Genomic DNA, 14,375 nt, shown 5'->3' on the forward strand with positions numbered 1-14,375 from the left:
TGTCTCCCTCTCTCTCTGCCCCTCCCCTGCTTGCACTTTGTCTCTCTCTCTCAGAAATAAGTAAACATTAAAAAAAAATTTTTAATTTGCTTTCCTTCATACCTTATAGAGAAAATGAACTTCATAACAAAAGTATGTTACCTAAAAAAATGCTATTTTGTACTTTCTAACAGCTTACAATAAATCCATTTAGTATTGTTCCCGGAATACAATTTGCTCTTTAAACTTGCTTCTGAAAATTCTGTGCACAAAATGTTCATCAAACTTCATTTTCTCACAAGATCTTTCAGTTTTCAAGGGACAGATCTTGAAATATCAAGGTTAAGTAAATTCTATACCCTTCAGAAAGATCTATAAAAGTTACTTTGAAATGCATAAAAAACATAAAAAGTAGATCAACTGAAGAATGGGTGTAAGCATAGACAGATGGAGATATACACATTTACCCATACAAATGATAAAGCAGACCTAGCAAAATGTAAATTGTATAATCCAGATGATGGGTAAAATAACCATATTTCATGAAACTGGAAATTGCTATAAGAAATAAAGTTCAGAAAAAGTACTGTGGGAGTCTATATACATTTAACATTTGATTGCAATTCCTAACAAAAATTTGATATTAATAAAAAAAAAACACCTCACCATTTGCTTTAATTGTTCTATAGATGCAGATACAAATAACTTTATGTAACAGTATTTACTAAACACAATGATTACAGCGTTCCTTTTGCATAATGCAGATGGCAAAGGCCTATCAGCATCATACAGAAGCCCAACACTACGTGGAGATGGAACACCAATCTACCCCTCATATGAAGAAGTCTCTTCTCAACCCTGCTCCCTAGAGTTTTAAGATTACACAGGCAGTGCTGATAATGTGAAACCGACCACAACAACAACTGAGTTACCTTTAAGCTCCTAAAATAACTGAACAAAATGGCTCTGCTATAGAAATAAAATACTCAAAAGTATTTATGTATATATTGCTTGATTCCAGATAAGGCTGCTTACTGAATTACAGTGCAATTAATGAAAGTTCTATGTTCCTAATGCATAAGTACCACATTATACATCCAATCTGAAAAAACACAGAAAAAATATGGACTCTTATTCTACCACCATAACAAAATCACATTCTGTACTTTAATATATTCCCTTCCAACTTTTCTGGAAGATTCTTTATGTGCTCAACGAGCTAATGACAGTCGATTCACTTGATCTAGTTTTATAGACTATAAAACTTGATACAACATATTGGCTTAAAAAGCCTACAGGACAATGAACAACTTCAAAAATACATTATGAGGAGCAAAAAGAAACACTTTTGATACCATTTTTACTGGACAATAAATTAAAAACCCAAACACGGTTGTGGATAATATAATGGAAGAACAATGTAGGTGAATACTGTAATTCAAGGTTTTTTAACTCTAACTAAAGAATGTGTAGTATTCAATTCATTTATAAAAACACTTTAATTTCAGAAATCAAAAACAGCTGCTTCCACGTAATTTGCCTAATAAATTAACTTTATCTTTAAGAAAGATTTTCATGGTGAAGTCTCTTTTTATCATGATAAAACTGACACAACACTGTATTAATTTTAGGTGTACAATATAATAATTTGATACTATATATTGAAAAATGATTAGTTAACATCCATCACCAGACAGTAATATATTTTTTTTCTTGTGACAAGAACTTTTAAGATCTGCTCTTTTAGAAACTCATGGTGAAATTTTAACAAGAGTTCTTTCATTGCACGGTAAGACGGAAAAATGTAAAAAATATGGAATCAACCATTACTGGTTTGAGATAAGCACACTACCTTGCATTGAGGCACGTAATCGTTAGTTAAAAATAACTTACCCATACTGTGGTGCTCCCGTTTTAATGTCTCCTATAGTGACATGAACATCATCCTCATCGTCATCACTGTCACTATCACTATCATCTTCAGTCTCGGTCACTTTCTATACCAACATAAACAATTACAGAATACATTCAATAATCCATCTCAACACCTAATATGAATAAGTGAAAAAGTAATCATTTTGTGTTTTTTTGACGTAGTTTTAGAGAAAAAAAGTTATAATCTCATAGCACTGCTACCTCATTTATAACTTTTGTTTTACATGATAAAATGGGATAAGAATGTGAAATAAAATCTGTTTTCAGCATCTTTTTGTAAATAACACCTCATATATTTTTTCCTGTTATTTATAAATGCTTCTCTGCAAAACAAATCTAAGGCATTGTACTAAAATATCTAGAACATAAATTATAAAAAAAATCGAGTGAGAAATTTTTGGCAAGAATATGAAGAGGATACTGTTAAGAGTCACAGCGTCATGGTTAAAAAGCACCAAATCGTTATGGAGCAGCTCACTTAATTCTTGTTATTCATTTATAGCTAGACGAGGCCCAGGGTGCAAGTGACTGAGGAAATACTTGTTTCTAGGAGTAAAAAGTAGGACCATTTATGAAGGTTGTATTTTGGCTCCAAAAGGCTATTTTGTGGTCACATAACAGTAAATAAAAAAGTAGATCACCTCAGGCAAAATATTTTTTTTGTATTCAATTCAAGCCTGCAGAGTAAGGATTTCTTTCTTTCTTTTTTATACAGGAACAGAATGTTAAAATATTCGTAAGACCAAGAATACATGTTCAATCCAAAACACATCACTTTTAACAGGCATGAATGAGGTCAGAGACTATCACTTATATAAAGAATTGTCTTGCTAAAAATTATGGCACTCAAACTTGTGCTGTGGGACTTAAAGTCTTCCTTCAAAATGAGTCTCATTATAATCTTTAGCTGAGCTACAATCATTCAGTTCCTTGAAAGGATTAAACTTCACGTCTTTGCACATGCTCCATTTCATCTGAAGTCTCTTCCCACTATTCTCATCACTATGTTTTTGATGGCAACAGATGAGGCTGGAGATATAAACGGGGCCAGATCATGCCGGACACTGAAAGTCATCTTAAATTTTTGGCTTTCTTCCTTAGTGAACGGGAAACTACTGATAAAGACTTCACATAGGGAAGTAACTGGACTTCAAAGCCTTGTGTTACCGGTTTAGGTACGCCGTTTTCAGCAGTTTCATCTTCAATTCCAGATGGAGGATTAGCACTATGAATAATAAAGATAAGCACATAAGTCTGGTATTACTTTTCAGAGGTACAGACAGGATATACTAGTATTCTTAAGCTATGTCTGATAATTTCCTAAAATTACGGTCTCCACTGGATAAGAAAAAGGATGGCAAAAACTGCCTGTGTTATTCCACCATTCCTGCTGCCTTGCATAAAATCCAGACTCAACACTGAAAGTAGAATGGAACTGCCTCTACAATTTTTTAATGATATGAAATTTGCAACTTGACAGTGGGGTATAGTTCAAGTTTTTTAATATTTAAAAAATCTTCATCACACTTAATTTTACTTATCCTAACTCTTTACTGAACATCCACCATGTGCCAGGGACTACTAAAATTGCCTAAGGCTACAGAATACACAGTTTCCTCCGTTCCTGCCGCCCGAGGAACTGAAGAACTTTAATATGACCACATTAACTCTACCAGTATTCAGTTAACACACATGCTTCGTTCTGGTTTTGTTTCACCTATCTTATTGGACACACGTTCTTTGTTGCGTGAAAAATACATTTTAGGATTAAAGAAAAGCTTATCTTCCTAGAAGACGATCTTCCAATTTGGTGCCAATAAAGAGCTCCAGACCTAATTCTGATGCATTAAAAAAACCACTTTTTTTTTTTTTTTAAATGTTTATTTATTTTTGAGACAGAGAATGAGAAGGGGAGGGGCAGAGAGAAGGAGACACATAATTCTTAGCAGGCTCCAGGCTGTCAGGTGTCAGCACAGAGCCCTACACAGGGCTCGAACCCACAAACTGTGAGCTCATGACCTGAGCCAAAGTCGGTCACTTAACCAACTGAGCCACCCAGGCACGGCCAAAACTAATAACTTTTTAAAGTCCAGTTAATACCTGTATTTGCCTTATTAAAGCAAAACTGATATAAAAAAATAAACCCCTCTTTTCTCATGAGACTCAAGCATCTGGTCATTAACCATCAAATAAAACTTATAGTATTATAGTGTAATTGGCTTCCTTTTTTTTTAATGATTCATTTATTTTGAGACAGAGAGAGAACACATGTGCTCACAAGAAGGGAGAGGGGCAGAGAGAGGAGAGAGAGAATCCCAAGCTGGATCTCATAACCCTTGAGATCATGACCTAGGCCAAAATCAAGAGTCGGATGCTTAGCAATCTGAGCCACCCAGGCGCCCCTGTAATTGGTTTCTTATATTTCAATAATTAGAATTTTGATAGTGGGAATTAACCATTAAACTCATTTTACAAATAAAGGCACTGAAGTACAAAGCAACTAACTCACATTTAGTAGGATTTCTGAGAACGATATCCAGATGTCGATATAGCTCAAACCTCTTTTCATTACATTTGTTTCTCTCTTCTAAACTTCGTTTTGTCAAGCAGTTTTATAGAAGTCAATGCAATCTCTATAGTGGTATTTTACAGTAGTACAATCCTCATATAAAGCAAAATAAAGATAATAATTGAAAATTTGAATGTGAAGTTTTCATTGTTTTATTGCTTGACCCAAGAAAATATGTAACTATAATTTTTCAGTACATTTACCTCCTGCTTAAGTAAGTTTCTAGGTAGCCAGAAACAAGTTTAGCATGCTTTTTATGCCATGGAACAGTGTAGTTAGCCAAACCTTGGACTAAACAACATGACAAAATTGGACACAGCATAATACAGTGGTTAAGAAGTTGTAACAATGAACCAGTCACAAAGAAGCTGGGGAGAACTCTAATAGCAAGGACTCTGATCAGTCCAAGCTGAATACCAGAACACGGGTTTGGTGAACATGCCTTACCCAATACTTCTAAAAGTTTTAATTCCCTATCAACATTAAAATGCTACAAATATAAAATTACAAGCTTTTTCTAGAAAAATTAAGCTTTAAGAGTAGAACTTTTCCACAGAATGAAATAAACTTAATAGCTCTCCAAATAAATTTTTAATAAAGAATATAAAGACATTTTGACAGTAATGCTCAAGGAAGGTAGAGGCTTTCCTCCAATACATTTAATCACGCTAAGGGGCGTCTGGGTGGCTCAGTCAGTTGAGCCTCCGACTTCAGCTCAGGTCATGATCTCACAGCTCTTGAGTTTGTGGCCCACATTGGGCTCTGTGCTGACGGCTCGGAGCCTGGAGTCTGCTTCGGATTCTGTGTCTCCCTCTCTCTCTGCCCCTAACCCACTCACAGTCTGTCTCTGTCTCTCTCAAAAGTAAACAAACATTTAAGAAAAAAAAATCACACTGAGTATAAAAAAAATTAAAGGACATTCATTCAATCAAAAAATAGGCTTCAAGGATTGTAACCAAGAACCAATACTAACAAAATTAATGGAATAAAGATTAGCTCATAAAAAAAGGTATTTAATTGTGAATCTGTAGCATTATCCGTTGATTCTTCACCAATTAAAAAGCAGTATGAAGAAGTTTTCAATTACTTTCATAACTATAAGCTACACAAATCAACTTTGTGAGTAACTGAGATTAGGGTTAGGAACTGGGTTGGACCAAATTTCAAAACTGAATGATAAAATTTCACATGATATAGCAATGAGTGAAAAAAAAGTCTTCCAATAAAGGGGATATTTTTAAGTGAGGAAATATAATTTCAGCATCCCTTAAGGTAGTTCTATTTCTATGCCTTACTTCTTCCCTTCATTCACTTTTTAACAAGTGCATACGTACCTCCTTTTATCATGCTTGGCTCCATTACACCTCACTTTACTGCACTTCCCAGATAAATTTTTTACAAACTGAGGTTTGTGGCAACACTGTGTCACCTAGCAGTGCAATTTTTCCAATAGCATTCGCTTACCTTGTGTCTCTGTCACATTTTGGTGAGTCTGGTAATATTTTACACTTTTTCACTATTGTATTTAGTATGGTGGTCTGTGATCAGTGCTCCTTGATATTACTATTATAATTGTTTTGGGGAGCTATGAATCACAACCATTTAAGATGGTGAACTTAATAAATATTTTGTGTGTTCTGACCACTCTACTGACCAACCATCACCTCTTCTTTCTCTCCTGCTCCTTAGGCTCCCTATTCCCTGAACCACAACAATATCCACACTGGGTCAATTTACAACCCTCTAATGGCCTCTAAGTGTCCAAGTGAAAGAGTCCACAGGTCTCTCACTTTAATTCAAAAGCTAGAAATGATTAAGCTTAGTAGGAAGGCATGTCAAAAACCAAAACCTAGGCCTCTGCCACTGGTTGGCAAAGGTGTGAACACAAAAGAAAAATTCTTGAAGAAGATTAAAAGAGCTAAACTCTAGTGAAGCCACGAATGATAAGAAAGTAAAAATACCTTACTGCTGATATAAAGTTTGAGTGGTCTGGGCAGAAGACCAAACCAGTCACAACATTCCCTTAAGCCAAAGGCTAATCCAGGGCAAAGCCCTTATAACTCTCTTCAATTCTGTAAAGGTTGACAGAGGTGAGGAAGCTGCAAGAAAAAAAGTTTAAAGCTACCAGAGGTTGGTTCGTGAGGTTTAAGGAAAGAAGCCATCTCCGTAACGTAAAGTGCAAGGCAAGGCAGCAAGTGCTGATACAGAAGCTGCAGCAAGTTACCCAGAAGGTCTCACTCAGATAATTCATAAAGGTGGCTACACTAAACAGATTTGCAATGTAGATAAAACAGCCCCCTATTAGAAGATGCCATCTGGGACTTTCACAGCTCAAGAAAAGTCAAGGCCTGGCTTCAAAGTTTCAAAGGACAGGCTGACTCTTTTCTTGTCAGGGGCTAATGCAGCTGGTGACTTATGCTCATTTACCATTCTGAAATCCTAGGGCCCTTACGAATTATGCGAAATCCACTCTGCCTGTGCTCTGCCCTAAAGTGGAACAACAAAGCCTGGATGACAGCACATCTGTTGACAACATGGTTTACTGAATATTTTAAGCCACTGTTGAGACTACTGCTCAGAAAAAAAGATTCCTTTCAAAATATTACTGCCCATCGACAATGTGCCTGGTCACTCAAGAGCTCTCTGTTGGAGACACACAAGGAGATTAATGTTTCCATGCCCCATAAAACAAATATCCATTCTGCAGCCCATGGATCAAGGAGTCATTTGACTTTCAAGTCTTATTACTGAAGAAACACATTTCATAAGCATATAGTTGTCAGAGACCATGATTCCAGTTGTCTGGAAGATCTGGGCAAAATAATCTGAATACATTCTGGCAAGGATTCATGATTCGAGATGCCATTAAAAACATCCATCCTGGGGCGCCTGGGTGGCGCAGTCGGTTAAGCGTCCGACTTCAGCCAGGTCACGATCTCGCAGTCTGTGAGTTCGAGCCCCACGTCAGGCTCTGGGCTGATGGCTCAGAGCCTGGAGCCTGTTTCCGATTCTGTGTCTCCCTCTCTCTCTGTCCCTCCCCCGTTCATGCTCTGTCTCTCTCTGTCCCAAAAATAAATAAACGTTGGAAAAAAAAAAAAAAAATCCATCCATTATGAATGGATAAAGAAGATGCAGTGTGTATGTACATATATATATGTATATACACACACAACACACACACATACACACACAATGGAGTATTACTCGGCAATCAAACAGAATGAAATCTTGCCATTTGCAACTACGTGGATGGAACTAGAGGGTATTATGCTAAGAGAAATTAGTCAGAGAAAGACAAATATCATATGACTTAATTCATATGAGGACTTTAAGACACAAAACAGATGGGGGCACCTGGGTGGCTCAGTCAGTTAAGATACGAAACAGATGAACATAAGGGAAGGAAAATAATATAAAAACAGGAATGGGGACAAAACATAAGACACTCTTAAATATGCAGAACAGAGAGTTACTAGAGGGGTTGTGGCAGGGGAGATGGGCTAAATGGGTAAGAGACATTAAGGAATGTACCCCTGAAATCATTGTTGTACTATATGCTAACTAACTTGGATGTAAATTTAAAAAATTAAAAAGAAATAAGAAAAAAAAGAAAAAAAACAAAAAACAAAAAAACATTCACCCATTGAATGGATAAGGAAGACATGGTGTGTATGTGTGTGTATATATATATACACACACACACACACACACACACACACACACACACACACACACACAATGGAGTATTACTCGACAATCAAAAAGAATGAAATCTTGCCATTTGCAACTACGTGGAAGGAACTAGAGAGTATTATGCTAAGTGAAATTAGTCAGAGAAAAACAAGTATATGACTTTACTCATGTGAGAAATTTAAGATACAAAACAGATGAACATAAGGGAAGCAAAAATAATATAAAAACATAAGAAACAAATATATAGAGAACAAAAAGAGGACTACTAGAGGGGTTGTGGGGGGGGGAGGATGGGCTAAATGGGTAAGGGGCATTAAGGAATATACTCCTGAAATCAGTGTTGCACTATATGCTAACTTAGATGTAAATTAAAAAATAAATTAAAAAAAAAATCCATCCATGATTCATGGGGAGAGGTCCAAATACCAAATATGAAGAGGAGTTTGGAAGTTGATTCCGAGCCTCATGGATGACTGGGAGGGTTTCAGGACTTCAGTGGAGGAAGTCACTGCAGACGTGGTGGAAATAACAAGAGAACTAGAATGAGAAGTGGAGCCTGATGATGTGACAGAATTACTGCAATCTCAGGACAAAACATGAACAGATGAGGGGCTGCTTCTCATGGATGAGCAAAGAAAGTGGTTTCTTGAGACGGAATCTACTCCTGGTGAAGACGCTGTGAAGATTGTGGAAATGACAGCAAAGGAGTTAGAATATAGAATATTACATAAACTTAGCTGATAAAGCAGCAGCGTCTGAGAGGATTGACTTCAATTTGGAAAGAAGTTCTACTATCAAAATGCTAACAAACAGCATCATGTGCTACCGAGAAGTCGTTCATGAAAGGAAAAGTCCGTGCACGTGGCAGAGGTCATTGTCTTATACTGCCACAGCCACCTCAACCTTCAGCCGCCACCACCCTGATCAGTCAGCAGAGTTCAATTTCAAAGACCTTCCAACCAGCAAAAACGTTATGACTTGCCAAAAGCTCAGATGATGGTTAGGATTTTTTTTTTTTTTAGCATAAAAATAGTTTTTAATTAAGGTACGTATATTGTCTTTTAGGCATAGTACCATCGCACTTAAGAGACTACAGTATAGTGGCGCCCTGTGTGGCTCAGTCAGTTGAGTGTCCAACTTCCACTCAGGTAATGATCTCGAAGTTTGTGCGTTTGAGCCCTGCATCAGGCTTGCTGCTGTCAGAGCAGAGCCCACTTTGGATCTTCTGTCCCTATCTCTGCCTTCCTCTTTCTCTCTCAAAAAAAAAAAAAAAAAAAAAAGTTGAAACCATTTTAAAAAAGAGACAACATTATAAACATAACTTTTATAGGCACCAGGAAACCAAAAAATTCATCTGACTCACTTTATTGGAGTGGTGTGGAACTGAACCCACAGTATCTCCAAGGTATAACCCTGCCAGCTTGAAACAGATTCATATGCACACAAACCATTCGTTTAAAGCAATCAACGGAATGACTTTTCATATGTTTACAAAATAGTGCAACCATTACAACTACCTAATTCCAGGACATTCTCATCACCCCAAAAAGAAACACTGCGTATATTAATAGTCACTCCCCATTTTCCTGACCTCGGTCCTGCCAACCACTCTATGCATTCACCTATTCTCTACTTTTAATATAAACAGAATCATACAATATGTAGTCCTTGGGGACTGGCTTCTTTAAATTAGCATAATGTTCTCTAGATTCATCCATGCTGTTACAGGTATCAGCAGTTCATTTTTCACTGCTATATAGTACTCCACTGTATGAATATACCATATTTTGTCCATCCATTCATCATTTGATGGGCACTTATATCCATTTTTTGGCTATTATAAATAACGTTATGAACATTCATGTACAAGTTTTTGTGTGGATACGTATCATTTTTCTAAAGCATCTATGTAGAACTGGAATTCTTGGATCATATAGTAACTGTGCTTAGCCTTTTGAGGAACTGCCTGTTCTCCAAAGTAGCCGAACCTTTTTACAGTTCCACGATCAGTGTATGAGAGTTCCAATTTCTGCATGTCCTCACCAACACCTGTTACTTTCTTTTTGAGTACAGCCATACTAGCAGGTGTAAAATGGTATTTTCTCTACTTTTTAAACCCAAATAATCTTTCAAAGCTCTTTTTTTTAACCATGCCTTCATTATGGGACATCAAGGCATTGATACTACATTTGATCAGTAATGTAAGCATGTCAACGGACTCCCATGTGTGATTGTTTTGAAATTTGGAGAAGTTTCAAGCTGCTTTTATGTGTTCTATAAACGATAGTCATGTATTTCTAGTAGTCTAACAAAGGGAATCAATCTTATAACAAATTCATTAAATATCTGACTTTAAATATTTTAAAACATGGAAATGATAACCAAAGTGCACTACACCATCAAAGGTTATTGTGAAACTAGTAATTTAAAGGATTCTTTTTTTTTTATCAAAAACATTTTTTAAAGTTTTTTCTTATTAGTCTAATGGTTATAATCGTATATTCCACTTCTGAACTCACTTAAGAGTACAAAGTACTTAATAGTGAGGAGTATTCAAACCCTTACCTCAAACACTTTGTCCCCTACACTAGCAAATAAACACAGAACTGATTAGGTCCTGAAATAGAAAACTCTAACAGATTCAACGCCTGTGAACTTTAAGTCAGTGTGCTGTAATTAAGCCAAAGACTATGAAATAAATTTGACAATGTGTCGACAGAACCACTGTTACCACACAATCTGCAGAAGTATCGACAACAAGTTCCACTAACCTGGCATTTTCTTCTTCTGGCCTTTCAACTTCATTTTCATCTACCAAAAAAAATACATAAATAAATAAATAAAATTAACAAACAAACCACTCTTAAAGAAACCAGTATTATGAAAATCTGAAGTGATCATCACAAGCACTAACCTAGGTCCTTTGCCAAATCACTGTGCACATGCACGTCCCATGGGCCTATAAGCACATCCAAAGTTAGATCACCTTATAATGACTTAACAAGATATGTCTTTTATGAAAAAAAAAAGACTTTACTTTTATAAAAGTAAGCTTAATTTAAGAGGCATTAAAAATTTCTAGATCTTTGTTAAGGAAACCCTACACATTTACATTCCAAAGAATATTACTAATGCTGAATCTTGCCACCAGAGACAATTTTACAGGTTTGTCAAAGCCACAGCATCAAGGAGCTGCATGGTGCTCAAACGTGCACTTTTACTACACTAAAGAATACATATTTTAGGTAAGGAATAAATAATTAACTTTCAAATCTACTTATCATTAACAGACAAGAGACTGTGACTTAATGAAAAGTTAAAAGCTAGATGTCAAGTCCCTTTCAAGAGGGGAGTACAAAGTGCACTGAACCTATTTTGGGGGAAAAAGATATATATGAGATAACTGAAAACTATAAGGCTAAGGGACATGAGATACTTCTAATGATGTGGGTTAAAGAGCAGTCTCTTAAAAAAGAAAAACTTCACCTTAATACAGGAGACATTCGGGGTTTTCTTTATGGGCCATAATGTATTCCATCTCTTTCTCTCTCTCTCTCTCTTTTAATTAATTATTTTTAAAGCACGACTTTCAGACAAGGAGGTACCCTTGCAGGTGCATTCCATACAAACTGACCATCAAGAAACAAGACGTTAGTTTTACAGCATCAACTTTATTTAGCTATTATTACAGAAAGACTGTTTCTGAAAGAAAGGGGCAGGGAGGGCATCCTACAGCCAAGGGGCAAGAACAGACACACCAACAGAGCTCAGAATCGAGATAGAACAGTAGGGGAAAGAGCGCGGAAGCGAGGCGGCCGGGAATCCCCGGCGGGGAGGACCGGGAGACGGGGTCCGGCCCGGTGCCCAGCCCCCGGCCCAGCCCGGCGGCCGCGGGGTGGCTGCGTGATGGGGGCGTGGGCTGGGCGGGAGGAGGCTGGGGGCGGGGAGGCGGGAACGCGCACGCCGCACTCGGCCTAACTCTCAGGCCGGAGGAGGCTCCGTACCAGAGGCCCCAGGGGCGGCATGAGGGGCCCAGGACGCCGGCCGTTGACGGGCCGGGAGGGCAGGCCTGAGAGAACCCGGGAGTGAGAGAAGGGACAGGAAGTTCCGTACCGCCATAGAGCCACTCTTCCTCCTCATCCCCTCCGGTCCCGCCGCTCAGCTCCGACACTAGGCGCTCGACCTCGCCGGCCGACATGGCCGCCCCGAGCACAACTTAAAGGCGGCGATCAACAGCCCCCTCCAACCCCTTCCCAGCCTCGCTGCCCGGGGGCGCGAGAGGGGCGCGAACCCGCCGGCGAGCAAACGAAGAAAGCGCGAGACTCAAATCCAGGAAAGGCGGCCGCGGCGTTCAGCCTGCAAACAAGACGACTCCGGCGGCGATCCGCCTGCGCAGGCGCAGCAGCAGCTCCAGCGCGCGGCGTCTTTAGGAGGCTTCGCTTCCGCGGCGCCGGCCACCTGGACCTGGTTGCGCATGCGCGCCGCAGTTGGCCCCGCCCCTGTGGAATCCCGTTTTGCCTTTTTAGCGTGGCCTTCTCCCCTGGCGTCCTGCGTCGGGGAGGTTTCCCCTCCCCCACCCTTTCCTCTGATAAACTGCCTATGCCGGCCAGCGTACTTTTTTTCCCTTCTCCTTTAACGCTTTCTTTCTCAACTTTTTTGGCTGTGTTTTAATCTTATTAAAGGCCTTGTATCGTTCTTCACATGTTGTATCACTCGACACAGAATTGTTACCTTATCACTCGTTTCTCATTAGAGAGGAAAACAATGCCTACTTTATTGAATATTTAATTTTAACAGCAAACGAAAGCCGAGCTCGTGAATGAATAATGCATTCTCTTTGTTAAAATAGAACATTACACATAAGGTCGAAGACCCCCCTCATCCACTACCGTCCTTTGCACAAGTACCCCTCGTTTTCTGTTTGGTGTGAATCCTCGATTTTCTATATGTTTACTTCACGTGTATTGTTTTGGTGGAAGAACCTGAGATTAATGAATCTTAAAGGGTGCGATACTGTGTATCATTCTGCGGATTGCTTTTTTTTTTTTAATTTTTATGAAGTGTCTTGGAGATCCTTCCCATGTTAGTATACATCAAACTATATCCATTTTTAAGTGCTTCCCAATATTCCATAGCATGGCTATCACAAAATGTATATAGCTATTTCCCTAGTGGTGTACATTTAGATTGGTTTCAACTTTTCACTTTAACCACCCTCCCTAAAAACACTACAAACGTTTACAAAAGCCTTGTAAATGACTTCTTGCAGATTTTTACAAATATTTCTCCATGATCATAATGTTCAGTTTTTTAGTAAATAATGCCCCATCATCAGGCTACTTTGAACACATCTTTTAAGGAGAAGGTCATCTATGATGGGTCGAAATTAGTGTTCTGGTTCTTAACTATAACTACTTAGTTGCATGACCTCAGGTAATTAACCTTTCTTTGCTTCAGTTTTCTCATCTACAAAATGGGAAAGCTGAATTTAATAGTCTCTAAGGTTTCTTTTGGTCCAAAAGTTTTCGAATAGGACACTCAGTTTTCAACAGGAAGTCATTCTAGTTTACAAATCAATCATGGGTTTACTCGCTGTCTGGTCAATAAATATTGTTCTTCATTTAACAATTATTGAATATCTGCTGTTTAAGAACTTGGAAAACAAAAATATGAATAAAGCATAGTCCATGCTCTTAAAATGCTATCAATTTATTAAGAAAGTCAGAAGTGTCTTAATTAGTTCCCCTACAAGGGAAAAAAGATGGATATGCTTTAATAGAAACACAAATGAAATGTTTACATCCCAACAATGCCACACCATCTCCCCTTATTTAAACAAATCATGTGGTTTTAATCTCCCCTTACCTTTGAAGACACAAAAGCTATTCCCAGTCTCCCTTATCTGTTTAGGATAATCCCTTGCAGTCTTCTAAACTCTGTTGAGGTATCAATGTTGAGGTCAACATTGTGATATCTTTACTGAATCCCGCTTTATTTCCTTCCATTTCTTTGTTTTATAAATGTATTTATGGAGGGTCTACCAAGTACCAGAGACTCTTCTAAGCTATGCAGATTCAGCAAGGAGTAAAACAAGGTCCTTCCTCTTGGTGAAGCTTTCATTCTAATGAAGGAAGACAGACAATGAACATATAAATGTACAGCTTTGTCAAGTTGTGATAAGGATTATAAAGAAGACTAA

General features: G+C 38.1%; 1 protein-coding gene across 18 annotated transcripts in view; it reads right to left on the reverse strand.

Moving 5' to 3' along the window:
- FIP1L1 (factor interacting with PAPOLA and CPSF1) overlaps positions 1–12,583 on the reverse strand; it is a 78,617-nt gene extending 66,034 nt beyond the window's left edge. For 9 of the 18 annotated variants that reach the window (XM_042984534.1, XM_042984532.1, XM_042984523.1 and 6 more), the window contains exons 1-5: positions 12,290–12,582; positions 11,091–11,135; positions 10,948–10,987; positions 3,082–3,139; positions 1,873–1,976 (exon numbers count right to left, since the gene is read on the reverse strand). In XM_042984534.1, the coding sequence (XP_042840468.1) occupies positions 1,873–1,976; positions 3,082–3,139; positions 10,948–10,987; positions 11,091–11,135; positions 12,290–12,374 (332 nt within the window). In that variant the 5' untranslated portion in view covers positions 12,375–12,582. Of the gene's footprint in view, positions 1–1,872; positions 1,977–3,081; positions 3,140–10,947; positions 10,988–11,090; positions 11,136–12,289 lie in introns of all 18 variants that reach the window. The other 9 variants (XM_042984536.1, XM_042984535.1, XM_042984527.1 and 6 more) reach the window with 3 other exon arrangements.
- Between the last annotated feature and the right edge of the window lie 1,792 nt (positions 12,584–14,375).

The sequence above is a fragment of the Panthera tigris genome, chromosome B1 (genome assembly GCF_018350195.1).
Source record: "Panthera tigris isolate Pti1 chromosome B1, P.tigris_Pti1_mat1.1, whole genome shotgun sequence".
Taxonomy (NCBI): domain Eukaryota; kingdom Metazoa; phylum Chordata; class Mammalia; order Carnivora; family Felidae; genus Panthera; species Panthera tigris.